The sequence below is a fragment of the Physeter macrocephalus genome, chromosome 9, assembly GCF_002837175.3.
Source record: "Physeter macrocephalus isolate SW-GA chromosome 9, ASM283717v5, whole genome shotgun sequence".
NCBI lineage: Eukaryota > Metazoa > Chordata > Mammalia > Artiodactyla > Physeteridae > Physeter > Physeter macrocephalus.
Window position 1 is genome coordinate 49267415 of NC_041222.1, and position 27938 is coordinate 49295352.

General features: G+C 36.1%; 1 protein-coding gene across 4 annotated transcripts in view; it reads left to right on the forward strand.

Annotated features, from left to right (window-relative positions):
* UHRF2 (ubiquitin like with PHD and ring finger domains 2) overlaps positions 1-27938 on the forward strand; it is an 82094-nt gene that overhangs the window by 36629 nt on the left and 17527 nt on the right. For all 4 annotated transcript variants that reach the window (XR_003681266.2, XM_028493974.2, XM_028493973.2 and 1 more), the window contains exons 5-10: positions 14221-14330; positions 16602-16788; positions 21041-21164; positions 21434-21541; positions 24232-24336; positions 27502-27608. Coding sequence is in view for 3 of the 4 variants with exons in the window: in XM_028493974.2 (XP_028349775.1) it covers positions 14221-14330; positions 16602-16788; positions 21041-21164; positions 21434-21541; positions 24232-24336; positions 27502-27608 (741 nt within the window). In the remaining variant the exon portion in view is untranslated. The remainder of the gene's footprint in view (positions 1-14220; positions 14331-16601; positions 16789-21040; positions 21165-21433; positions 21542-24231; positions 24337-27501; positions 27609-27938) is intronic.

Below are 27938 nucleotides of genomic sequence, written 5' to 3' on the forward strand. Positions count from 1 at the left end.
TCTCCCGTTGCGGAGCACAGGCTCCGGACGCGCAGGCTCAGCGGCCATGGCTCACGGGCCCAGCCGCTCCACGGCATGTGGGATCTCCGCAGACCAGGGCACGAACCTGTATCCCCTGCATCGGCAGGCAGACTCGCAACCACTGCGCCACCAGGGAAGCCCTGCTCTGCATTCTTAACCACACTTACTTTTGTCAGGCTTGAGTTTTTGCTAGTCAGGTGGGTATATAATGGTATTCCATTGTGGCTTTGATTTACATTTCCCTGACTATTAATGAGATTGAGAACCGTTATGTTTATTGGCAATTTGGATATCTCTTGTAAGGATCCTGTTTCAAATACTGGTGTGTGTTGTTGTAGCTAATTAGGTAGTCTGTCTCATTGATTTTTAGGAGTTCTAGAGAACTCCTAAAGTAGAGACTTGACCATTTCAGTTATATGTAGAGAAAATGTCTACTCCAATTCTGTGGCTTATCTTTTTTCCCTATGTTTGAGTAATAGTCTTAATTTTAAGGGGTTGAATTTATCAAAAATTTCCCCTAATGCTTATACTTTCTGTGTCTTGCTTTAAAAAACCTACTGGGGGTTGGTCAGGGTTGGGGATAGGTGAGGGTGGTCAAAAGGTACAAACTTCCAGTTATATGATATATAAGTTCTAGGGATGTAATGTACAGCATGGCAACTATAGTTAACAATACTGTATTGTATATTTGAAAGCTGCTTGGAGAGTAGATCTTTAAAGTTCTCATCACAGGGGAAAAAAATATTGTAACTGTGAGGTGATGGATGTTAACTAAACTTTTTGTGGTAATCATTGTCAATATATACATATATCAAATCATTATGTTGTATACCTTGAACTTATACAATGGTATGTCAATTATATCTCAATAAAACATAGAGTGGGGTTGAGGGGAGAAACTTTTCCCTACTCAGAAAACATAAAGATATTCTCCATTATTACCTTATAAAAGCTTAATATTTACCTTTCTTTAGATCTTTAATCCACCTGAAGTAGGTCTTTTTGTACAGTGTGAGGTAAGGGTTAGACTTAATACATGTGAATAATCATTTTTCCTGGCATCATTTATTGAAAAGCCCATTTTCCCCTCATTGATCTTCAATATCACCTCATCACGTATCTTTACATTTGATGCATCCATCTGGTCTCTATTCTGTATCATTGGTCTGTTTTGAGTGTCCTTATATAAGTTCCACACTTTCATAATATGATAGAGCAGGTCCTCCTACCTTGTGCTTCAATAGTTCTTCTCTGTTCTTAGCTCTGTGTACTTTCATTCGAGTTTTCCAGTCATTTTGGTAATTTCTACATAAAAACCATTGGGAATTTGATAGGTACTACATTAAATCTAATCCATGGGTGTGGTTTCTCTCCATTTACTTAGGTCTTTATTATGATTTTTTCATGTTTTTATTAGGTGGAACCATATGAAATGTTTTTATAGATTCAAAATATTTGAGTGTTGGCCATTATATGGTTCAGCCTCATATAATTCTCTCCAGAGGCCTGATCTTATGTGTCTGTTATCCTTATTTAACCTCAGATACCATTTGTTATTATAAATCCTTTTTAAATTTCATTTTTCTCTTGTTAACTGGTATATAAGTAACCTTTGATTTTGGATCCCTTAGCCTTACTAGAGTTAATAATTTTTATTCACATGTAGATTGTTTCAGGATTTTTATAATTGTAATCTGTGAATTATGACATTTTTGTGTTGTATTTTTCCTTTGATTGCTAACTTTTGTCTTCATTCACCAGTTGCCTGTTAGTACATTGCTGAAAGGAGGTGGTGAGAGCAGGCATCTTTTTTTTCTCCTAATATCTCTTTGAAAATTTTACCAGTAATTATAATGTTTGACAGGTATTTTGTAGGTATGCTTTCCTGGATTTGGTTTGACAATATTTTGTATAGGATTTTTGCATTTAGGTTAATAAGTGAAATTTGTATATTAACTTTCCTATCTTAGCTATCCTTTCTAAATTACGTTGGTTTTATAAAATTATCGTGTGCTATAATTTTTTTCTATTTTATGGTAGAGTTTTGTGTCCTTTTCTTGAATGTTAAAACTTATCAGTGAAGTCCGTTGGGGCTGAGTTTTCTTTGTGGGAAGGTTTTTTGATTTCTGTAATGATTATAGAACTATTCAGATTTTCTATTCTTGAAATAGGATTTAATTTTCTAGGAACCTATTTTTAGTTTATTGTCATACGTTTGGATAGCCTCATCTTTTAACGTGTATAGTCTTTGTTAATGTTGTTCCCTTTTTCATTCCTGAATTTAGTTTGTGATTTAATCTCACCAAAGGTTTATCAGTTTTACTATACATTTACAAAGAACTAACCTTCATCTTTGATACTCTGTATTGTATTGAAAGTGCAAAGGAAGAAGCAAATAGAGGACATGATTTTTAATCTGCCTTGGAGATTTGATAACGGAACTGGGAGTTAAAGTTCATGCTTGTTCCTAATTTTTAGTTTGTGAGTAGTAAAAAGTGAATATGCTTAAACTGTCTAATTCTAGTTAACAAATTCTATTTGATTAACAACGTTGTGTTAGTTTCAGGTGTACAGCAAAGTAATTCAGTTATACATATACAAGTATCTATTCTTTTTCAAATTCTTTTCCCATTTAGGTTATTGCAGATTATTGAGCAGAGTGCCCTGTGCTATACAGTAGGTCCTTGCTGGTTATCTATTTTAAATATAGCAACATGTACATGTCAATCCCAAACTCCCAATCTATCCCTCCTTCCACCATTCCCCCCCTGGGAAGTTCATTCTCTAAGTCTATGAGTCTATTTCTGTTTTGTAAATAAGTTCATTTGTATCATTTTTTTTTTGAGATTCCACATATAAGTGATATCATTTGATGTTTGTCTTATTTCATTTAGTATGATAATCTCCAGGTCCATCCATGTTACTGCAAACGGCATTATTTCATTCTTTTTAATGGCTGAGTAATATTCCATTGTATATATGTACCACATCTTCTTTATCCATTCCTCTGTCAATGGACATTGAGGTTGCTTCCATGTTTTGGCTATTGTAAACAGCACTGTAATGAACATTGGGGTGCATGTATCCTTTTGGACCATGGTTTTCTCCAGATATATGTCCAGGAGTAGGATTGCTGGATCATATGGTAGCTCTATTTTCAGTTTTTTAAGGAACCTCCATACTGTTCTCCATAGTGGCTGTACCAATTTACATTCCCACCAACAGTGTAGGGTGCTCCACACCCTCTCCAGCATTTATTGTTTGTAAAGTTTTTAATGTTGGCCATTCTGACTGGTATGAGGTGATACCTCATTGTAGTTTTGATTTGCATTTCTCTAATAATTAGCAATATTGATCATCTTTTCATGTGCCTCTTGGCCATCTGTATGTCTTTGGAGAAATGTGTGTTCCGATCTTCTGCCCTTTTTTGATTGGGTTGTTTGTTTTTCGATACTGAGCTCCACGAGCTGTTTGTAAATTTTGTAGAGTAATCCCTTGGCCGTCACATTGTTTGCAAATATTTTCTCCCATCCTGGGAGTTGTCTTTTCATTTTGTTTATGGTTTCTTGGCTGTGCAAAAGCTTTTGAGTTTAGTTAGGTCCCATTTGTTTATTTTTGCTTTTATTTCCATTACTCTAGGAGACGGATTGAAAAAGATCTTGCTGCAATTTATGACAGAGTGTTCTGCCTATGTTTTCCTTGAGTTTTATAGTATCTGGTCTTACACTTAGGTCTTTAGTCCATTTTGCATTTATTTTTGTGTATGGTGTTAAAGAATGTTCTAATTTCATGTTTTTACATGTAGCTGACCAGTTTTCCCAGCACCATTTACTGAAGAGACTGTCTTTTCTCCATTGTATGTTCTTGCCCCCTTTGTCATAGATTAATTGACCGTAGGTGCATAGGTTTGTTTCTGGGCTTTCTATCCTGTTCCATTGATCTATATTTCTGTTTTTGTGCCAATACCATTACCGTTTTGATGACTATAGCTTTGCAGTATAGTCTGAAGTCAGGGAGCCTGATTCCTCCAGCTCCATTTTTCTTTCTCAAGATTGCTTTGGCTATTCGGGGTCTTTTGTATCGCCATACAAATTTTAAGTTTTGTTCTAGTTCTGTGGAAATGCCGTTGGTAATTTGATAGAGATTGCATTGAATCTGTAGATTGCCTTGGGTAGTATAGTCATTTTGACAATATTGATTCTTCCAATCCAAGAACATGGTATATCTCCATCTTTTTGTCATCTTCTATTTCTTTCATCAGCATCTTACAGTTTTCGGAGTACAGGTCTTTTGCCTCCTTAGGTAGGTTTATTTCTAGGTATTTTATTCTTTTTGATGCGATGGTAAATGGGATTGTTTCTTCAGTTTCTCTTTCTGATCTTTTGTTAGTGTATAGAAATGCAACAGATTTCTGTATATTAATTTTGTAGCCTGCAACTTTACCAAATTCATTGATGAGCTCTAGTCATTTTCTGGTAGCACCTTTAGGATTTTCTGTGTGTAGTATCATGTCATCTGCAGACAGTGACAGTTTTACAATTCTTTTCCAATTTGGATTCCTTTTATTTCCTTTTCTTTTCTGATCGTCATGGCTAGGACTTACAAAACTATGTTGAATAAAAGTGGTGAGAGTGGGCATCCTTGTCTCATTCCTGATCTTAGAGGAAATGCTTTCAGCTTTTCACTGAGTACTATGTTAGCTGTAGGTTTGTCATAAATGGGCTTTATTATATTGAGGTATGTTCCCTCTATGCCCACTTTCTGGAGAGTTTTTATCATAAATGTGTGTTGGATTTTGTCAAAAGCTTTTTCTGCATCTGTTGAGATGATCATATGGTTTTTATTCAATTTGTTGATGTGGTGTATCACATTGACTGATTTGCAGATACTGAAAAATCCTTGTATCCTTGGGATAAATCCCACTTGACCATGGTGTATACTAGACATTTACAAAAAAATTAATGTTCAGCTTTGATCCTCTCTATTGCATTGAAGGTGCAAAGGAAGAAGCAGAGGACATGATTTGTAATCTGCCTTGGAGATTTGATAAGGGAACTTGGAGTTAAAGTTCATGCTTGTACCTAATTTTTAATTTGTGAGTACCAAAAAGTGAATATGCTTAAACTATCTAATTCTAGTTAACAAAATTCTATTTTTAACTTGCCATTTTCTGTTTCTATTTTAGCTTTGAAGAAAATTCAAAACAGAAGTCTAGGGTTTAAAACAGTTTTTCAAAACTTTGGTCACTTACTCTTATATATTTAATACTATATGAAATTATACTAGATTAGATATTCCTAAGTAGAATTTGAATCCTATAGCAAAAAATAATTTTTAACCTTACTAAAACTATGGATGTACTTACTGTATTTTGTGTCATTTTTTAGGGTTTTATTTACTAAATTTTATCCATACTTGTTTATCATGACATCTCTAGTGATCTTATTATTGAATGTACCATTGTTACAGACTATGAACTTGATGTCCATATCAAGTTATAAATCAAAGTTCACTGTTTTCCAACCATATTGGCCTCCTTGTATTGCTTAATATAAACACACTCCTTTTTCAGAGCTTTTGCACATACTGTTTCCTCTGACTGGTCTGCTCCACACAGATATTCATTTGGCTTACTTTGTCTTTTGTTTTATTTCTTTATTCAAATATCACTTCGAAAGACAGCTTTCTTGATCACGCTATGTAAAATCATACAGACAGACAGATACCAGGCATAGGTGTGTGTATATATGATTGAATTCTCCCTTAGTCTAACTTATTTTTCTTTATGATACTGATTATCACCTGACATTTATTATTTTCTCTTGCCCTACTTGTATTAGTTTCCTGTTGTTGCTATAACAAATTACCACAGGCTTAGTGGCTTAAATAATAGAACTTACTATTTTACAGTTTTGTAGGTCAGAAGTCTTATGAGTTTCACTGGGCTAAAAGCAGTGTCGGCAGGGATGTGTTCCTTTTTGGAGACTGAAGGAAAATTGACTTCCTTGCCTTTTTCAGATTTTAGGGGTCTCCCAGTTCCTTGGCCTGTGGCCTGCTTCTCCATGTTTAAAGCCAACAAAATTGTATCTTTGACTGTTCATTTGTAGTCACATCTTCATCAGGCTCTTTCTTCTTCCATTTTCTACTTTTCAAGGCCCCCTGTGATTACATTGGGCCTATCTAGATAATCCTATTTAAAGGTCATTAACAAAGTCTCTTTTGCCATATAAGGTAACATATTCACAGGTTCCTGGGCTTAGGACATAGATGTCTTTGGGGCCTGTTATTCTGCCAAGCATACCACTGGAATGTTAATGCTTTGATTTTGTTGTTGTTGTTGTTTGCTCCTGTGTGTCAGGCCCTGTTCTAAGCACTAGTTAAAATAAATGTTCAGTAAATACAATATTTCATAGAATCTGAAATTAACGGTTTTCCATATTTTAACATCTCTGAAATTATGATGTATCTTAAAATTGCTATTGGACTGACTAAAGTTGGGTTCTTTCAGATATTTGAGTTTACTTCTGCTAGTCACCTTGGAGTGCCATCTAACTTGAAGTTAAATTTTCTGCTTGAGCTTTTTTAAACCGCACAGGTAGTATGAATTCATATCTGCAAGCCACAAGGTATGCCTGTGGTTCAACTCTCGGGATACTTTTTCTTCTTATACCCAGGGGTAATATTGAAACAGGCATCTTTATTTTCTCGATCTGCAAGGTGGTTTATTTGCCATTTTTCTTTAACATGAGAGAAGCCATTTGTTGTCCTAGCTTTGAGGGTCCTTCTTAGACAGCTCACCTCAGGCGTTTTTCTTGCTTGAGGTTTCATAAAATAATATGTCTTATAGTTGGTGGCTTTCATTTGGTGTCCCATCTTTATTTGGGGGTTCTTCTTATACTGACCCATTGCAGGCCAGTTTCTTTTTTGGTAGTATATAAAATAATGCATTTTTACAGTTGTTCGTTTATTAGATTTCAATGAAATAGGGTGTTTCCTGAAGGAATGAATTGATTATTTACCTGTTTTGGTTGTGATCTATGCCTTGCTTCATTAGATTAGTCAAGAGGAAATGGATGTAGTAAGCCTTCAACTTAAAATGATAAATGACTGGAAAAGTGATTTTAGTTTTAAGCTGTCTGATTTCGTGACTTTATTGAAGCACATAGAAGGTTTCTCTTTCCAGGTAGGCTGGAATAGCTGGCAGCAGATCAGCATTCTTACCTAGAACAACTAGCCAGATCAAGTACAGTTGTCATCTGAAAGGCAGCAGAGAGGTAAGGAGAACGACCAGGGGTATGACTCTGGAAAGGGAAGAACCTGAGAAAGCAGTTAGCTTTTTTATTTATTTTTTCTTTAAATTTATTTTATTTTTATTTATTTATCTATTTACTTCTGGCTGCATTGGGTCTTTGTTGCTGCGCACAGGCCTTCTCTAGCTGCAGCGAGTAGGGGCCACTCTTCATTGCAGTGCACTGGCTTCTCATTGCGGTAGCCTCTCTCGTTGCAGAGCACAGGCTCTAGGTGCTCAGGCTGCAGTAGTTGTGGCATGTGGGCTTCAGTCTTTGTGGCTCGCGGGCTCTAGAGCGCAGGCTCAGTAGTTGTGGCGCACGGACTTAGTTGCTCCACAGCATGTGGGATCTTCCCAGACCAGGGCTCAAACCCATGTCTCCTGCATTGGCAGGCGGATTCTTAACCACTGCGCCACCAGGGAAGCCTGACAGTTAGCTTTTGTAGTTGCTTTTTGCCTTGGGGACTATGCTAATTATGGATACAGGGAAAACCTCACTGAACAACTGGTGGCAGTGTGGGGACAAGAAATCAGAGCTGTTGGCAGGTATGTGGGATGCCTCAAGCATATGACCTGTGTTCTCTTAGGACTTTTGCCAAATACTGGGTTTTCCTAGGCAGGAGGCTAAAAACATAAGTAAAAAACAAAGTGGAGTTTTTAGCAGTCTTAGAAGGCAAACATGAATTTGGGGATCCCTGGTGGAGTGGTCCCACAGAATATACAACAGGCTCTTAGTTGAAAACTAGATGGTTAAGGCAGACAGGTAGACTAAATCTTACCAAAGCTGAACAACCAGCCTTGCCTCAGCAGAGTTGCTAATTAAAATGTTAAACCACTGCAGTATCTCTCCAGCAGAAGGAAGATTGGACCTTCTTAATGGTAAGATAATGTCTGTATCCTCTAATGTGTTTTTTTTTTTAATGCTTTTCTTTTTTTTAAAATTTATTTTATTTTTGGCTGCATTGGGTCTTCGTTGCTGTGCGCCGGCTTTCTCTAGTTGCGGAGAGCTGGGGCTACTCTTCGTTGTGGTGCGCGGGCTTCTCATTGTGGCTTCTCTTGTTGTGGAGCGTGGGCTCTAGAGCGCAGCCTCAGTAATTGTGGCACACGGGCTTAGTTGCTCCGCGGCATGTGGGATCTTCCCAGACCAGGGCTCGAACCCATGTCCCCTGCATTGGCAGGTGGATTCTTAACCAGTGTGCCATCAGGGGAGCCTGCCTCTAATGTTTTATATATACTATCTACCATGGAATCAAAAATACTGTGCTACCAAAAGACAGGGCCACATAATCAAAAACCAGAAGAAGATAAACCAACAGCAGAAATGGAGTCATAAGTGATCTTGATCTTGATCAAGTTATCAGGCAGGAACTTTAAAGTAATTATAATTAATATGCTTAAGAAAATAGTTGAAAAGATAGAGAATTTCAACTGAGAATTAGAATCTATAAAATAATCATATGGAGAACAAGAAGTGAAAAATACAGTTTCCACAACTAAGACTTCCTTAGGTTGCTTTATCAGCAGATAAGACACAGCAGAAGATAGGATAAACTCAAAGGCAAGTCAGTGAAAAATATCCAACTAAAACATTGAAAATATAATGGAAAATAATACAGAAAAGACTGTCATATATGTGGGACTTTGTGAAGAGGTGTGTTTACATCTATTTGTAGTTCTCCAAAAGAGAGTAGGGTGAAAACTATTTGAAAATGTAATAGCTAGAATTTTCCAAAACTGATAAAAGATGTCAGTCAAAGATTGAAGTTTTGTAGTTCCTAAGCAGGATAAATAAAAAGAAAACAGTGGCATATCGCAATAAGGCTACTGAAAACTAAAGATAGAATCAAGGGGAAGACGGCTGAGTTTTAACCAGGAGTAGTGTAAGCTAGAAGATAGTGTAATGGCATCTGAAAACACTGACTTTAAAAGTTCTCAACTTAGAAATACATTTTTAATGAAAATATACTATAAAAATGAAACCAAAATAAAGACATCAGACCACACCTGAGAGAATTCAGTACCAACAGACTTGCACTAAAAAATACTAAAGGGAGTTCTTTAAGCAGAAGGAAGATGATCTCAGATAGAAATAAGGAAATATAGGAAATAATTATGAACAGAGGAAGGGTAACTATGTGAATACAAATAGACTACTGAAAAAATAAGTTTAAAATATGTGTAGAATAAAATCATAACCATGTGAAAGATGGGATTAGTAAATGAAGCTTTGAGATTCTGACATGATCAGGAAAGTACTGAAAGTAAAACGTAAAGCAGATTGATTTTTCAGGTTTGCATGGTGCTTTCTCTAAGAACCACTAAAAATTAATAAAATATTTGCAAATTAAGAGTGGAAATAGAATAATACAAAAGAAGGCAATCAAGAAGAGTAAGACAAAAAGGTAGGTAAAATAGAAGACATGGTAAAATGGTAGCAACAAATATATCATCAATTATATTAACTATATATGAACTAAATATTATAAAGACAAAGATCAACAGACTAGATTAAAATAAAAACAAAACTCTTAGGCTGCTTATAAGAAAATCCCCTTAAATATGAAATCACAGAAGTTGAAAATATAAGGATGGATGGGATTCTAGGAAGATGGCAACAGCATAGATTTTAATCTTCCTAGATATCCGTATAAAAACAAATAGAACGAAAAGATCTAATCCAAAAATTAAGGGCAGTATCTACAGACATTTAGGGTGATGTGGTATCTCCCACAAACACCAAGACAGCTGCTGAGATAAACAACTGAAAGCTACAAAACCTGTGCGGTATCGGTAACTATACAAGAGGAAGAAGAGGGTAACAGGATATGAGATTGACCCAAGAACTCCAAAATAATAAGTTACCTCAGCAAGCTGTCTCACCTGAGAGTAGCAGCTATGGTGGCCATCTTTTAAGATGACCCCCAATAATTCCTGCTTCCTGGTACTCAACACCTTGCATAGTTCCCTCCCACATTTTATTAGGGTTGCTCTTTGTGACCAGTAGAATATGGCAGAAGTGATGGTATACCACTTCTGAGACTGGGTTATGAAAACATCGAAGCTTCCATTTTGGGCTCTCTCAGATCACTTCCTCTGGTGGAAGCCAGCCGCTATGTTGTGAGAATTCAGACAGCACGTTGGTCTTCCCCCAGTTGAGCTTTTAGATGAGACTGTAAGTCTGGTCAACAGCTTGACTGAAACCTCAAGAAAGATCATGAGCCAGAACTACCCAGCTAAGCTGCTTCCAAATTGCTGTTCCACAGAAACTGAGGTAATTTTTGTTTTAAACTGCTAGTTTTGTGGTGACTTGTTATGTAATAATAGTTAACTAATACAGCAGCTGAAGCCAGAAATGGGTATGCACCCCAGTTTGGATGAGTATACACAGTTTGCAGTAAGGTCTGAAGAGATTAGAGCCCTATGAACTCTCAAAATTAGTCAGCTAAAGGTTCCATTCCAGGACAAAGTCCCATATTGAGAATAAACTACTAGGAATGCAGTCCAAATTGAGTAGGACAGGAACAGTAAAGACAAAGGAAAAAAGGGTCCAGTTAAAAATAGGGGAGGGGAATAGAGCCAGGAGATACCAAAAGGAAGTTTCTATAGTGTCATTTTTTTTTTAATTAATTTTTGAGGCAAAATTTACTTAAAGCAATATGTACCATATTGCAATATGTACCATATAAAGCCACCACTGTAATCAAGATATAGAACCTTTTCATTACCCCCCCGCCAAAAGTCCCTGTGGGCTCCATCAGAGTCACCATTACTACCACAACCCTCAACCTTGGCCTCAAACTACTGATCTGCTTTCTATCAGATTAGATTTTAGCTGCCATAGTTTTGAATGCTTCTCCAAAAAACAACAACAAAACTGAGTTATATGGAGCTCTATGGCTGTGATCTAGCAAACCTAATTGAAGTTATACCCTCTAAAGGGTCAAGAAAATTTTATAAAAACAAGCAAAAGAAAAGCATTGATGTCAAATCCATACAAAATTAGAAGAAAAAGAAAAAATAAGGAACCAGGATAACACCCTTACAAGGAAAACATCCCAGAAAGACATCCATGAGTCAAGAAAAGGTAAGCCAAGAATTTTAAGTCTAACCAAACTGGCCTTCAGTATAAAGGCTGGAGACAAACTATCATTAACTTGTAAGAACTAGGGGAGGAATTGTTCTCATGAACCCTTCCTGGGAAATCTTGTAGAGAACTAGTTTCAGACCATCAAGGTGACTGTAAGCAATTTGACATAGGGTAGTGATAAACATTAAAAATATTTTTGCATCTAGAACTGGGACTAGAGGGAGGTACATAAAGGAGAAAGTGTAATATGTAATGGTTTTATGGTCTGACACTGTAGATACAACTAAGACATGGCAGAAATATACAAAGAAATTTTAAAGTATTTTCTGTAATCATAATGACAACTGGTGAAAATGTCATATGTAATGTGGGGTAAAGCAAAGAAGTACTTGTAGCATTCTAATTTAGGCATCCCTGGTGTCTTTGAGAACTAGGATTTTCTGATTGTGGGGGAAAGGAGAAAGAGAAATAATTGCTTTGTCAAAAGCAGACTTATCCTTTAGTCCTGAATTTGAACAGAAAGTGTTTGCATGAACTCATGAGGTATCGTGTACGTGTATTAATGTGTATGTCTAAATTTTGTAGCTTGGTCTAGAAATAGTGATCAATCCAGTTTTAGAAAGCTTTTCTAGTTCCTAAATTGTGGTCTTGAAATAACCATTTCACCTAAAAGAAACTAGGCTTCCTTGGAGATAAGACTACAGGCTGGGGCGGGGGGGTCGGGGGTCGGAAGCTGGGGCGAATTGAGAGTAGCATCTACATATATACTCTACCGAATGTAAAATAGATACCTGGTGGAAAGCAGCAGCATAGCACAGGGAGATCAGCTCGGTGCTTTGCAATGACCTAGAGAGGTGGGATAGGGAGGGTGGGAGGGAGGGGATATGGGGATATATGTATGCATATGGCTGATTCACTTTGTTGTACAACAGAAACTAACACAGTATTGTAAAGCAATTATACTCCAATAAAGATCTATTAAAAAAAAAAAGACTACAGGGTGGGGGCAGAAAATGTACAAGATGAACTGAGAACAAACATCTTGTCTTGCACATAACAAGGAAGCCCACAAAGACTGCTGAATTCTTGTCAGAAAGATTTGAGAATCAACTGGAAGATCCCATTGGCCAAAGATGAGATGATTTGAACATCAATAAGGAAGATAACTAGCGTGGATTGAAACACCTCAAATACGTGAACTCCTAGTTATGTAGAAACTCATTGGTCGCCTACATAGAATGTTTGAGAACTATGTTTTTTGAACTGCTAAAGAAAACATTTCATCTCTATTTGTTATATGAGCTATATCACTGAGTCACCAAGTAATTGATGAGCTCAGGTTTCTCTTTATGGAATTATTGCAGCAAATAAGTAAAAAGGGAATGAAAGAACTAGAATATCAACATTTTCCAATCCCCAGTGAATTAATCTAGGCATTGAGCGTCTATGGCTGCTGTAGGAAAAGACAACTAAATAATTAGGTGCTTACTGATGAAAATAGACCTATAGACAGTTTGACCCAAAAAATGAACCTGGATTTGAGTAAACATTTAGAGCAAGGGTCAGCAGTTTTGTTCTATAAAGGGACAGATAGTAAATAGTTTAACCTTTGGCTGCTAGATGGTCTCTGTCACAATTCAACTCTGCTGTTGTAGTGTGAAACCAGCCATGGAGAATACATAAACGAATAGGCATAGTTGTGTTCCAGTAAAACTTTATTTTTAAAAACAGGCATCAAACCAAGGGTTTTCACCCTTTACTCCAGATCCAACTACTGATTTACTGGAAATATAAATGACAGAAAAAACTAAAGTACACTTTGGGAATGCAGGTATCAAAATCAAGACCATGGGAAACTCTATAGGACAAATGGTGGGGCTTCTTCAACAAATTATAAGGAAAAATATTGGGAATTTAGTTTTTGAAACACAAAACTATATCATATACTTAGGGAGGCAGACAGGTGAGAAGACTGAAGAAAATTAAGGTAAATATAACTCGTGGGAGGGAATGAAGAGGTTGTAACTGGGAGGGAGGACATGAAGTGCTGAGGTAGTTGACAGTCTTATCTCTTGTCGTGGTTGATTACAAGGATGTGTACCTTATAATTGGCTAAACCATACATTTATCTATAAATTTTCTGCATTTGACATTAAAAGTTTTAAAAGGTGAAATGATTGAAACGGTCACCAAGAAAATGGTAACCAAAAAAACCAAAGGTACACTTTTGATACAAAATGCATTACTAGAGATACAAAGACATTTCATAAGATTTAAGGATCCTTAATCTGTATGTACCCAATAATATATCTTCAGAAATACAAAGCAAAAGTTGATAGATTAAAAGGAGAATTATACAAATCCACAGTCACAGCAAGAAACTTTGAAGAAGTATATGCAAACAGCTATAAATGTGGCTATGCAAAATATGGCTTAGTATTTGAAAGACTTTTCTTTGTAATAAGAGGTCATCTATTTACCCAGAAACTTGCCATATTTATTGGAAATATGTTTAAATCTTTCATTTTAATTGGGAGTATCATTTTACCTAGTCTTTAAATTAAATTTACAAGATAGCTATCTTCTCACCAGATGATCTGAGTGTTGAATTTTTTTTCCTAATATTAAAAGTGACACTTCAAATATTAATTAATCACTGGACTTTTCCTACTGCTGGAAACAATAACTCAGTGATTAGAATAGCTATAATCCCCATTTGTAAATAGGTAGTGTTCAGCGAGTTTCCAAACTGACTTTTAATTACTATTTGTGTATGATTTAGATTTTGCTGGCAGAGGTTAACCTTTCTTCCTTTTTTAAACAGGGGTTCTGAAGGAAAATTAAATGACTGTCAGATAAGATTCATAAATGAAATCTTCAAGATCGAGAAACCTGGAGCCCATCCTCTTTCATTGGCAGATGGAAAGTTTTTAAGTATGGATTTTTCTTATGGGCTGAGACTGCATTTATTGTTCATGATTGCCATTTTAACTGGCCAGGGAATAACTTTTGAGAAAGTATAAAATTGTAGACCATACAAATTTATTTTCAAGACAACCATTTTGATATAAGATCTATTTTGGTTTAATGGATTTTTCTCAAATGATAAAATTTGTTTTCAAAAAATATTTTCTCATTTGGCATTTTATTGCCATTTTCTTGCTGTTTCCGTTATTATAGTCTGTCCAGATTAAAAACCCACTTTGGTAATGTTGTGGCCATTTAAAATTAATTTTGAATACTGAGACTTATTTTTATACTAGTAGAGCCTGAGAAGAATAATGCTGGCTGAGCCCTGAATTTCTGGGAGGTAGTGAATGAGATTTATGTCATCGTTAGGATGTTAGAATGTAGCCTTATCTCTTCCTTGCATATATTTTACTTAATATCATATAGCTAGTTGGTAACAGAGGTAGACTAGATTCTAAGTCTTTTCATTCATGGTTCAATAACTATCTTTCCAAATAGGTTACAGTGTCTCATACTCTGTCATTCTGATTTTTTTTCTGGAAAACAATTCATTGACTTTATGCTGTGTGTCAATGTCTAGTATATTCTGGGAAAAGAAATATTCAAGATTAAATAGTTCTGCCTAACCTCCTCTTAACACAGTTGTGCAAGATTAGAACAAGACAAGACCTTTAACAGATCAATAAATAGACTTCCATGTTACAGGTCTAAGCCATACTCATTTTTTGAGGCTGCGATGCTAATACATCTACGTGAATTAAGAACCTTAAGGCATACTGTGTATGACTGTTTCTATGGTTTATGACTGTATGGTTATATTCTAGGAATAAAGGTAAACTTGATGAGTAAACTTATTTAATGTGACTTACTTGCTCTCAGTAAAACACAATAGAAAAACAAGATTGTCTAGGTTTTTCTTGTGTTTTCTCTCTCAGTATATCTGCATATATATGTTGTTCTCTCCTCTGTCTAATGCTAATCATGTTATAGCTACAGCTTTGAACTTCTGTGTAAAGAAACCATTTCAGAGCCACAGCCAGATTGCCATTGACCAGATCACTCTCCAAACCAAAAATGTAAACATACCTTTGGCATTTTAGGTCTGTGAAATTTCCATTACTTATATGTTGTCACAGCTACCTTAGTGGAAGTGAAACAAAATTGTAACCTTCCATTCATTAGCAAGAATAGGCAGTGTGATCAGTCAGAAAGTTAGTACTGAAATCAGTGGGCAATTTTCTTTCCCCCTCTCTTATTTGTCAGGTATTTGTTCCCTGTTTCTCTTATTGAACAATCAGCTCTGATACGGTAAATTCCTCGCGAATTTATTGTGTGCATTTGTAAGAAATTCAGAGTATAGAACTATATAAATTATAGAACTCCCAAGAGGTAATCACTCTAACAATATATGTCATTCTAGACATCTTTCTGTATCTGTATAATTCATCTTTGTGTATCTATACAGTTAATTTTGTGTAAAAAATTTATTCTGCAGTTTCTTTTTTGAATTTAACGTATTTGGCTACCTCTGTATTACAGTTCTTATAAACTTATCTCATTTTACACAAAATCTATCCAACTGTTACTCTTTTGACATTTAAATTTAACTTTTGGTATTAGTGAGCATTACTATAAGATTTCTGTGTATATATGTATATTTTATAATTTCAAGTGAATATTTTAGCAGAAGGTGTTTGGGTTTAGATGGGGGAGGCTGGCAGGATGGGGGAGGTGGGGGGCAATAAGTGCAACCTGTTAGTTGCCAGAGTTCTGAACCAATTGACAAGTAAGATAAAAAAAAATAATAAACTGTGAGATACTGTTACTAATAAAGAGTATATTGGGGGCATAGCAAAACCAAAATGGGTTTGCTAACTTCTAACAGCCGTACCCCTCCTAGTTCAGTCCACCCAAGGAAAGGTTTGGATCTGCAGAATAGGTGTTAACCTAATAGTTTCCTTTATTAAGTAGTTAGATCCAAACAACTTTGTTCAAGTATTGTATTTTGCTTGAAATTTTAATATATCTTACGGTGCCCTGTGAGTTCACTGCATTGCCCCTAGGCATCTTGATGCACATTTGGGGAACTTTAAAGTGCTACACTGGATTATTCCTTATGGTTCTTTTCTCTTTGTTAAAAAAGCTGCGTGTTATTCTCATGGGTTTTTCTTTATAAGATTCATAGAGATAAAAATGATTTTAAGACTAGGCTTGCTATAATTTTGTTCTTAATAGGGAAAAATGACCCTGAATGTGACTTTTGTGGTGGAGACCCAAATAAGAAATGCCGTTCTTGCTCCTGTCATATATGTGGTGGAAAACAGGAACCCAACATGCAAGTTCTATGTGATGAATGTAACATGGCCTATCATATTTACTGCCTGAATCCTCCTTTGGATAAGGTCCCTGAAGAGGAATACTGGTATGATTATCAGGGGATTTTTGTTGCTACTATGTTAAGAATTGAATGTGAAATGTGTCTTTGAAACACCAAAAGTAGATTTCTAAAGATACATAGTGTATATATATTTTTGATAGGTAAGAGGTAGATTTATTGAGAGAGATACACATTCTGTAGGCAGAATGCAGTCCATCTCAGAAGGCGAGAGCAGCCTACATAGTGTATATTAAAGGGCTTAAAATTGTATAACTAATGGTTATTTGGCATTGATACCTTTATTCAATTATAACAACAGCTTCTGACCCAGTCTCTCGCTCCATTTTTTAATCCCTCCAGTCCCTTCTCCAATATGAGTCCTGTGTTCTTTTAAAAATGCAAATTTGATAGTTACTCCTTTGCTTCAGAGGCTTTATGTTACTGTACAGGGCCCTGCACAGTGTTTTTTAGTTGATTTCTCCCACTGTATCCCTTACCACTTTCCTCTTTTATTTCCCCAAATACTCTATACCCTAGCCAGATTAAATATCTTTCAGCTTCTTAAATAAGTCATGTTCTTTATCTTCTCTGGGTTTACACTTGATGCATTTTCTTCTTGGAAACATTTTCCTCTTTGCATAACTTCAGGATGATACTCATCCTTCAGGTTTTCACTTAAGTATGACTTCAACTGGGAAGCCTTTGTAGATGGTTCCCTCTACCCCTCAGTTATTTTAGATGTGCCTGTTAAATGTTTTATAATGGTACTTAACAGTTAAGTGCTTCATACATGCAAGACACTAATAAAGTGCTTTGTATGGATTATCATACTTAATCGTATGAGGTTAATAGTAGAACCAGGCACCAAGGTCAAATATACTTGCCAAAATCTATACTTCTACTGAGTAGTGTTAGCTACAAAGAGAAAGGATTAGAAAAGAGACTGGGGGAAAGTGTTCCCAGTTAAAGTTATAATACGCTTCTTAAGATGTCATATTAGGAAGTTTTTTCTTTTTAGACTACGGTTCATGTTGTTAGCATGGAGGATTAAGTTAGAGGGATGACAGGCTGTACTCAGATATACTAACGTCACCATTACGTAGCTGATATCATTGTGAAGAATAGATTGTTCTCCATTCCTTTGGTCTCTCCCTACCTGTTGGGAAGGTTGTTGTATTACAGCAGAGGCTGTAGGGGTGGGGGAAGAAGAAAAAGGATACAACTTCTTCCTTTAACCTTCTGCCACTACTTTGCGTAGTCACACCCTGCATTTTACCATCACCAGTAATTATATTTCCTCTGAAGTCTCATGTGCTTCTTCCTCTTTGTTTCTGTGGACGATGTGTTCCTGCTTCACTAAATGCGAACCTTTCTTCCTGTTCTCACAGTTTCGTATCCTTTTGCATTTTGAGGAACTTCACTCTTGCAGTTAATTCCTCTCCCGAATTGCCATTACTGGGTTATTCTCATTAGTATCCTAGAATCTCTTGTTTTCACAACACATGCACATACACACTCTTTCCTAGGTCCCATTTCTCCCACCTTTGTATTGTGGGAGAAAGCTGCCCACTCCCTTGCTTCTCAGAGCTGTCTCCACTGATTATTTCCATTTGCTCTCCTCCTGTCCATACCCCAGCACTCCAGTCTGACCTTCCCTCTCACTACTCAAGTATATCTGCTTGTATTAGGCTTACACATTTTATGTTGCCAAACCCAAGGGTCACTTCTGAGTCCTCTCCTTACTGTCCTGCTTACCTGCTAACTCTGTTTTTGTAGTTTGTATGATATCATCTAATCTCATTTTCCTCCAGCTTCACTGGCCTTTCCTTGGTCCCTTGTTGGTTTTCTCTCATCTACCACATTTCAGAGTTGCCCAAAGCACTACCCATGTTTTCTCTCTTCAGCCTTGCTCCCTAGATGACCTAATGTAATCATGAGACTTTAAATACCAAGCAAACAGGTTGGAATTTATATTTTTCAGATCCAGTCTTCCCTGAGCTTTATATTCCCTATATTCAGCTGCCTGCTTCACTCGTATCACTAGTGAGTCCAAATAGAGATCTTGATTTCCACAAACGTGTCCCCTAAAATCCCGCTCCTCACCTAATTTTCAGTAGGTAATACGATCATCTCATCCACTTGTTGAGGGCCAGAAAGCTAAACTTAATTTTGATACTCTCTTCTCCCCACTCACATCCAATAACACATGAGCAAATCTTACAGTTCTCCGTAATGTTTCTCTACTCTCACCACCCAGTTCAAACCACTATCTCTACCCTGAACTGTATAGGAAATGCCTAACTAGTCTTGCTTTCACATTGTCTACCAGCTATCCTTCTTGCCACAGCAGCAGAATGATCTAAGTCCTGAATCAGGTTACTCACCTGTTTAAAACCCCCTAATGTCTTCCTGTTGCGTTTAGGATAAAATCTCAACCCTTGCCATCTGTGACCTGCCCCTTGACTACTTTTATGTTCTTCAGAACGTACCATTCCTTACTATGCCTCAGGACCTTTACATTTAACGCCTCTTTGCCTGGAATGTCTTACCTGGCTTCTTGATAGGAATCTCAGCTGGAATCCCACCTCAGAAGCTTTAACTATTGTCTCTAAAGACACATAACATTTCTAATCACTATTACCACCCACATAACCCTGATGTATTTCCTTTATAGCATTTACCACTTTCTGAAATTGTTTCATTGTATGTACTAGTTTTCCTTAACTGTTTACAAATATTTTGATCACAAACATTTATCCCTACCCAGCGCCAAAATAGTGCCTGGGTTCTTAACAAACCTGATGAAAAGATGGATCCCAGGGATGACTGTAATTAGAAGACTGTCTTAGATTACTCTATGGAGTATTTCTACATTCATATCGAGGTCCTTCACTTTACCTGGAATTCCTTAACCTTAAATCTTCTTTTCCACTTCTCCAAATCATGTTGTCTGGATATTTAACCTCTGAACTCATTTTCTCATCAGAGATAATATCTTCTTTCACCATAAGATCTTTGATAAAATTATAGTTATAGGGTTAGCACATCAGGTAAAATACAATCTTTCTTACAACAAATTCATTTTTGGAAGCCTTCCTGATTTCCAAATTAGTAGGGATTTTACTTGATAGTATTTATTGCTGTATCATACATAATTTTACCTTGAATTTGTTTCTGTATCTCACTGCCCGACTAATTTTCTCAGGGACTGAATTGTTTACATGTCTCATAATTAGGCAGTCAAAATTAACTAGTGGGTACAGGTGTCATCTTCTTTACTCTGTAGGCCACATGGCATAGATCATTATGAAATGGGAAGTATAGAAAAAGAAATCTAAGACTAATGGGGGAGTGGCCAGTTGATCTTTGGATATACTCAAAGTTTCCATTTCTTGGTGACTCAAGAATAGTCCCATCTCATTCTATAGACTTTGCTTTTTAGAAATGATATAAGGCAGATTATAATGGTGTACAAGTTACAGTAGAATGACCAACTACAGGTAGGCTAAAGGACAGACAAGTATAGAGAATTGAAATTGAGCTAAAGCTAATATAAGCTTTAGCTTATATTAGCTTTAGCTCAATTTAAGCAAGAATAAAGCTAATATAAAGCTAATATAAGCAATATAATATAAGGTAATATAAGCAAGCATCCTTGAATCCAGGATACTTGTTACAATAAACTATACTTTTGGGGGGGGAACATTTTATTTGCAGCAATATTCTCTAATTAGAAAAATCATAAAATATCTACAGAAAGCTTTCTGGAGGTAATATGTGATTTTAGCAAGGTGACAGGACACCTGTTCAGCATGCAAATATCAATCACATTTCATTATCCCTGCAATTAGTCTATACATTTTTGAATCTGAGAATTCTAATAACCAATTTAGATGGGGAGATATATCAGTTGCATGGATCATTGTTCAGTCTAGAATCATCTGTTCTTACCACTTTTGCTTTAATGATAAAAACTTCAAATGAATAATTTCTACTCTGAGGATTAGTGATAAGATCAGAGTTTATGGTGCCATTTAAATTAGACAGCCTTGTTTGGCTTTTGCACTGCATTTGAGAATTTGATAATCTTTTAAGTTCTCTAGAAGAATGACAAGTTTTTTTCGGTGACCTTAATCATGTAAATATTTTGAAAAGCTTAATACTGAAATGCCAACTGAAACTCTAATATACACCAAGTATTACATCTTAAAACTTGTTCTAACCTAGAAAGGCCATTATTCTGTTACTGGCTTTAATATAATATTATCAAAATTCCTTTTCTTTTTTTTTTTTTAAGGTATTGTCCTTCCTGTAAAACTGATTCTAGTGAAGTTGTAAAGGCTGGTGAAAGACTCAAGATGAGTAAAAAGAAAGCAAAGATGCCATCAGCTAGTACTGAAAGCCGAAGAGACTGGGGCAGGGTAAAGAAGGAAGTCTCTTTTTCTTCCTAGTTATAATGTTTATAACTGTGACGCAAGTTACAATGTTTCAGTTCCAATAGTAGTAATGGTATAAATGATGTTAAGAATCTGAAATGTTAACAAATAACTATATTGATTAATCATATAAATTGTTAAATATTAATCATATAAATTGTTAGGTTTTTATTTTATCCACATTTTATGGGAATTAAGGGCTTTCTTTAAGATTTAACATAACTGATTTCTCAAGTTTGTTCGGTACCTTGTAGGGAATGGCCTGTGTTGGTCGCACTAGAGAATGTACTATTGTTCCTTCTAATCATTATGGACCTATTCCTGGAATTCCTGTTGGATCTACTTGGAGATTTAGAGTTCAGGTATGTTTTAAATTGGCTTAGTTGAAAGGGTAAAACTGGGTATAGTTCAAATTGTAGCAGTGTTAATGTCAATTGATTCTAAATGGACTAACCTAGGTAGTATCACATGGCATTCAGTTGTTAGAATGAAAGATTTCCTGTAGGATGGGTAGACTCTTGCTCATAGCTTAGCAGACAGAGGAGCACACATCATGGAATTAGGCTTCCTCTAAGCCTTTGAATCACTTCGTTTTACTATTCTGTTATATTTATGGTAGTTAAAGTTATTAAGTGTTCTGAAGAACTTTTCTTGCCAAGAATTTAATATTTGAAACAGATCTTTAAGTCATGCAGTAAGTTCTCATTTAATGTCATTGATCTGCAAGGAAGCTCACTTAGGGTGTTGTCTTTGGGGATTATCCTCTTGAATGAATGTTAAGATATTGGTTAGAGGACATGTCAGATAATCCAAGGATTAAATTACTTCTCTTTTCCTCTTGAAGAAAACTCTTGTATTTTTCTAATTTCTTCTTTAGAAAGTAATTTTTTCATTATGGAAAATTTAATGTGGAAAAAAAACCTCTTAGGTAAAGAGCAGTTTCCAATTAGACAGGATTCTGAACTTTAAGAGTCGAATAGCCCTGGTGCTTAGACCATTGATAAAATTTTAAGATTAAAATAATGTAATACATATACATAGCATGGAAAGTTAAATACTAGAGTACGATTTATATTTTAAAAACCTACCCTCTTTTTTCACCATTTTCTGTTTCTAAGAGGCAATCACTTTAAAGTTACTTTTTCTGAATTTACCTCCTTATTTATAAATAACATGTTTGTACGGCTTTTGTCTTTATATTTTGGTTTTATTAATCTCTTTCTATGGAAGATAAGAATTTAGTTTAACACACTCTGTCCTCTCATCCTTGCAATGGTTATATCATAATTTTGAATAAATCAATTTTCAAGGCTTATATTATGACTTTGGATCTATAAATACAGTAAAAAAAAAAAAAAACTGAGTTCAGGCATACCTCATTGCATTGCGCTTTGCTTCATTGTACTTCACAAATACTGTGTTTTTTACAAATTGAAGCTTTTTGGCAACCCTGTGTCAAGCAAGTCGATAGGCGCCACTTTTCCAACAGCATTATTTTTTAATTAAGGTGTGTACGTTTTTTAGACATAATGCTGTCATACACTTAAGACTACAGTATAGTGTAAATATGACTTTTATATGTACTGGGAAACCAGAAAATTTGTGCGACTCGCTTTATTGCAATATTTACTTTATTGTAGTGGTCTGTGACCAAACCTGAAACATCTCTGAGGTATGCCTGTACAATAATAAGATTTATTTTTTATGCTATATTTTATTTATAATATTTATATATGAAATAAAAATTATAATAAAATACACTTAGTGTATTTTTAATTGCCTTGTTCTTTGTTTGCTTCTTTTTTTGTATGCCTGTCATTCATTCCCAGATTGTAAAAGCCTCATTAATATGGTCTAAGATGACTGAGGTCATTGGTCTAAGCATTTAGGAGGATAGTTTTGCAGTTTCGGAAGTAGGGAAGATTCAGCATGATTTATTATTGGGGTTGGTGAGGTTGGGAATAAAATGGTCCTATGCTCTAGAGTACCTAGTGTTTCCAAGGCCTAAATCCAGGTTCTGTTGCTCTTATCAGCTTCTCATCAACTTCTAATATGCCTCTTTACCTAGCCCACTATACAGGCTTGAATTTACTCTGCTAAGAACAGTTGTGTGATAAACAAATGAATTAGAATACTTCTCTTAGGGAGTTTGAAGTACACAAAGAAGTGACACTTAAGTTTAAGTGAGCCAGAATTGAAGATACATGGGGAAAAGTAGTAGGCCATTGAAATAGAAGAATTGCATGAATAAACTAAAAATGGGTAGTATGTTTATCATTGAGTAGTTGGGCTCAGATGTATAGGCTCCATAATGGAGAAGCTGAAGATAAGGCTGGGAGAGTAGATAGGAGCCCGGTTGAGAGAGGGTAATATGTAATACTTAACTTGGGCTTAATATACTATTAAGACTGTTTAATACATGTTAAGCAGTTGAAAATTAAAAGCAGATATGTTCTTAAAAGGATCATTCTGTTTGTGATAGGTAGAATGAGTTTGAAGGAACAAAACTGCTGGAGGCAGTGAAAAAGGGTATGTTTTAAGTATTCATCCTCAAACTAGGCTTATATCAGTGAAAGTAGAAAAAGATGGTTTTGAGAGATTTAGGCGATCAAATCAGCAATATTTGTGACCAGATATGGGTTTGAAGAATACAGAAGAATGAGGCTGAAATGACTTTTGCCTTTTTGACTTGGCTAGGGAACAGTGCCATAATGAAAGATGAGAAATGAGAAAAAAAGAGATCTAGAGCACTTGTAGTAAATTATTTTTTGCCCAAATTGAGCTGGAATTACCAATAGACATAGGATAATAATTATTTAATAGTTATTTTGAAACTCACGGTTCTAGGCCTGAGCAGTTTTAAGAGTCATCAGTTCAGTACCTGAAGGATATATAGTTGGGGAGAAGTAGTCTGTGAGCAAAACTTAGAATTCTGTGTGATATTCAGTTCTTAGTTGAAGCTTTTAGGATACAACAACATATGTGAAACCTGTTTGTAAATGTAACTTAACGAACTGTTCAAAGGTATTTTGAGTCTCTCTTGATGTTATAGGTGAGCGAAGCGGGTGTCCATAGGCCCCATGTTGGTGGAATTCATGGTCGAAGTAATGATGGTGCTTACTCTCTTGTCCTGGCTGGTGGATTTGCGGATGAAGTAGTAAGTCATGATACAAGCTTGTTCTTTAGAACCTGTCTTGATCATTCAGTAAAATACAGAAGGTTTGTCCAGGATAAATCCCATCTCTTTTAGCATCGTTTTTATGTTGAAGTGGTCAGTTCTTTACCAGTTAAAAAGTAAATCAATTTGCAGTCTTTAATCTTTGTATGTACTGATTATTGCAGTGAAAATAGTCACATTTTCTTTAGAGCTCATTTTTAATTTTGGGCTCATTTACATTTTTAATAATTATAGATTGACATGTAGCATTAGAAATAATACAGAGATGTCTTTGCCCTTTTTTCAGGTTCAACCAGCAGTAACATCTTGCAAAACTATAGTTTAATATCACAACCAGGATACCGACATTGATACATTCAGGACACTGAACATTTCCCTTACCACAAGGATCCCTCATGTTGCCCTTTTTTAGCCACCATACTATATCTGCTCCCCCAACCCCTCTTAAACCCCCAGACAACCACCAATCTGTTCTCTGTTTCTATAATTTTGTCACTTCAAAAATTTTTATAAATGGAATCGTATAGTGTATAACCTTTGGGATTGGCTTTTTTTCACTCAGCATAATCCTCAAATTGTGGCATGTGTCAATAGTTCATTCCTTTTTATTGCTGAGTAGTGTTCCATGGATATAGGTGTACCACAGTACAAGCATTCACCCATTGAATAACATCTTGGTTATTTCCAGCAAATAATGCTGCATTAAAAATTGTGTACAGGGCTCCCCTGGTGGCGCAGTGGTTGCACGTCCGCCTGCTGATGCAGGGGAACCGGGTTCGCGCCCCGGTCTGGGAGGATCCCACATGCCGCGGAGCGGCTGGGCCCGTGAGCCATGGCCGCTGGGCCTGCGCGTCCAGAGCCTGTGCTCCGCAACGGGAGAGGCCGCAGCAGAGGGAGGCCCGCATACCACAAAAAAAAAAAAATTGTGTACAGGTTTTTTTGTAAATATGAGTGCTCATTTCTTTGGGATAAATGCCCAGAAGTGTAATTGCTGGGTTGTATGGTAGTTGCATGATTAGTTCTTTAAGAAACTGCCAAAAAAAAGATGGAAAAAAAGAAACTGCTGAAGTATTTTCCAGAGTAACGGTACCACTTCTTGTTCTTATCAGCAGTGTATGAGTGATTCAGTTTCTCTGCATCCTCACCAGCATTCAGTGTTGTTGCTTTCTTTTAGCCATTCTGATAGGTATGTAGTTATAGCTCATTGTAGTTTTAATTGACATTTCCCTAATGGCTAAGAGTGTTGGACATGATTTATTTATTTGCTATGTGTATATCCTCTTGGGTGGTGTAGCTTTTCAGGTCTTTTGCCCATTTTCTAATTGGGTTGTGGGTTTTGTTTGTTTTTACTGTTCATTGGATGTGTAGTTTGCAGGTATTTTCTCCCAGTCTGTTTCATCCGTGTGCTTTCATGGTATAATGATGAATTCAAGTATAGATGAGTTAATGACGTACAATTTAACTATTTTTACATATAAATATGAGCATTGTGAAGTCAATCCAGATACCATTTGGAAGACTGTATCTGATCAACTTAAGTATTCTGGACTGTTTTAGATGTACTTATTTATTAGAATTCCTTCAAATGGAGTATACACTGAAGATGAAATTCCTCAACACCTTATTCTTTAAAATATAGACCTCAATTTTGGGTCAACAAAGTGAATTGAATGAAGGTTTTAGGACATATAGAAACACTTAAAACCATGAGATTTTAGTTATGATTTTTAATCAAAGGAAAAACTAGATGCAAAATAATTGACCATCATTACAAGCAAGAATTAAGTAGAGAAAACTTCATTATCTTAAGTTCAGTCTGAACTAGTTAAAATAATCTTGCATTGAAGAAGAACCACTATTGAGATAGTAGAATTAAGTTACATACTGATAGTTACTTTTCTCGGTTTAAGTACTGAATCAGGCAAAAACAATAGCAATATAAATTTGTAGCTACTATAAAAATACTCGTGGAGCTAGTTTTGTTGTTGTTGGGTTTTTTTGGGTTTTTTTTTGCGGTACTTGGGCCTCTCATTGTTGTGGCCTCTCCCGTTGTGGAGCACAGGCTCCGGACGCGCAGGCCCAGCGGCCATGGCTCACGGGCCCAGCCGCTCCGCGGCATGTGGGATCTTCCCGGACCGGGGCACGAACCCGTGTCCCCTGCATCGGCAGGCAGACTTTCAACCACTGCGCCACCAGGGGAGCCCCGGAACTAGTTTTTAATATCTTCTTTGGGTGTGGTTTTTTCACATTTAGTAGATGCTATACAACTTTTAGTATCCAAATTCTTTTCTAACTTCTTAATGATAGGTAATTGTTTTATGCCAATATAATTTGAGTAAACCCATAGACTGTAAAATGGGAATTTACAATGCTGTTACGATCTTTAAGTTTGAAATTTAGCAGCAAACTTGGATATGGTGATTCACTTTGTTATAAAGCAGAAACTAACACACCATTGTAAAGCAATTATACTCCAATAAAGATGTTTAAAAAAAAAAACAAAAACAGGGCTTCCCTGGTGGCGCAGTGGTTGAGGGTCCGCCTGCCGGTGCAGGGGAAGCGGGTTGGTTCGTGCCCCGGTCCGGGAGGATCCCACATGCCGCGGAGCGGCTGGGCCCGTGAGCCATGGCCGCTGAGCCTGCGCATCCGGAGCCTGCGCTCCGCAGCGGGAGAGGGCACAACAGTGAGAGGCCCACGTACCGCAAAAACAAAAAACAATAAGCCTTGGATATGGTATAGATTGCTGTTGGGAAATCAGTTTTGGAGTATTTATTAAAATGATGCTCTGTAAAGAACCTACAAATTAATATTGAAAAGTTGATTTTAATAACATTGAATTAAACTAAACAATATTCCCAACCCATAAGACCTTATTTTGTAACATTCTATAAATATTTGTATAAGAATAGCTATGTTTGGAGGTGTTGGAAGCTATAACTTTAAAATGAAATCTTTAGATCAAGTGATACAGCTTGAAGGTATATTATACACAAGATTGCATTTGAATTTTGCCTTATTTTGGTAGATACCTTGAGAGAACATGTCAACTTATAACATCCAAACCAAAAGTTCTGACTCTGAAACAAGAATTGGTGAACTATACCTGGGTTTAGGTGTTTTAATGCCAAAAATGTTCTCCTGCAGGACCGAGGTGATGAATTCACATACACTGGGAGTGGTGGTAAAAATCTTGCTGGTAATAAAAGAATTGGTGCACCATCGGCTGATCAAACATTAACAAACATGAACAGGTAATCTATATTAGTTTGTAAAGACTGTTTAGAATTTGGGCTTTGTGTAAAAGTTGGATTATAGGAATATAATTTATAACTTACACTGTAGAGGAGAATCTTAAATTGTGAGTTAATATAGCTAAAATTCAAATCCTATTACCTGATTAGTATATAATTATTTATAAGCTTCCTAACTTATTTCATAGTATCATTTTTTTTAATGACATAATTCCCAGTCTTAATACATGTGCTTTGCATTTGGAAACATGTTGAAACCTTTAAAGAAAAGGAACCTATATAATTTAATGAAGTTGAGGACAAGGTGGCTTATCTACTACTACACAGGTC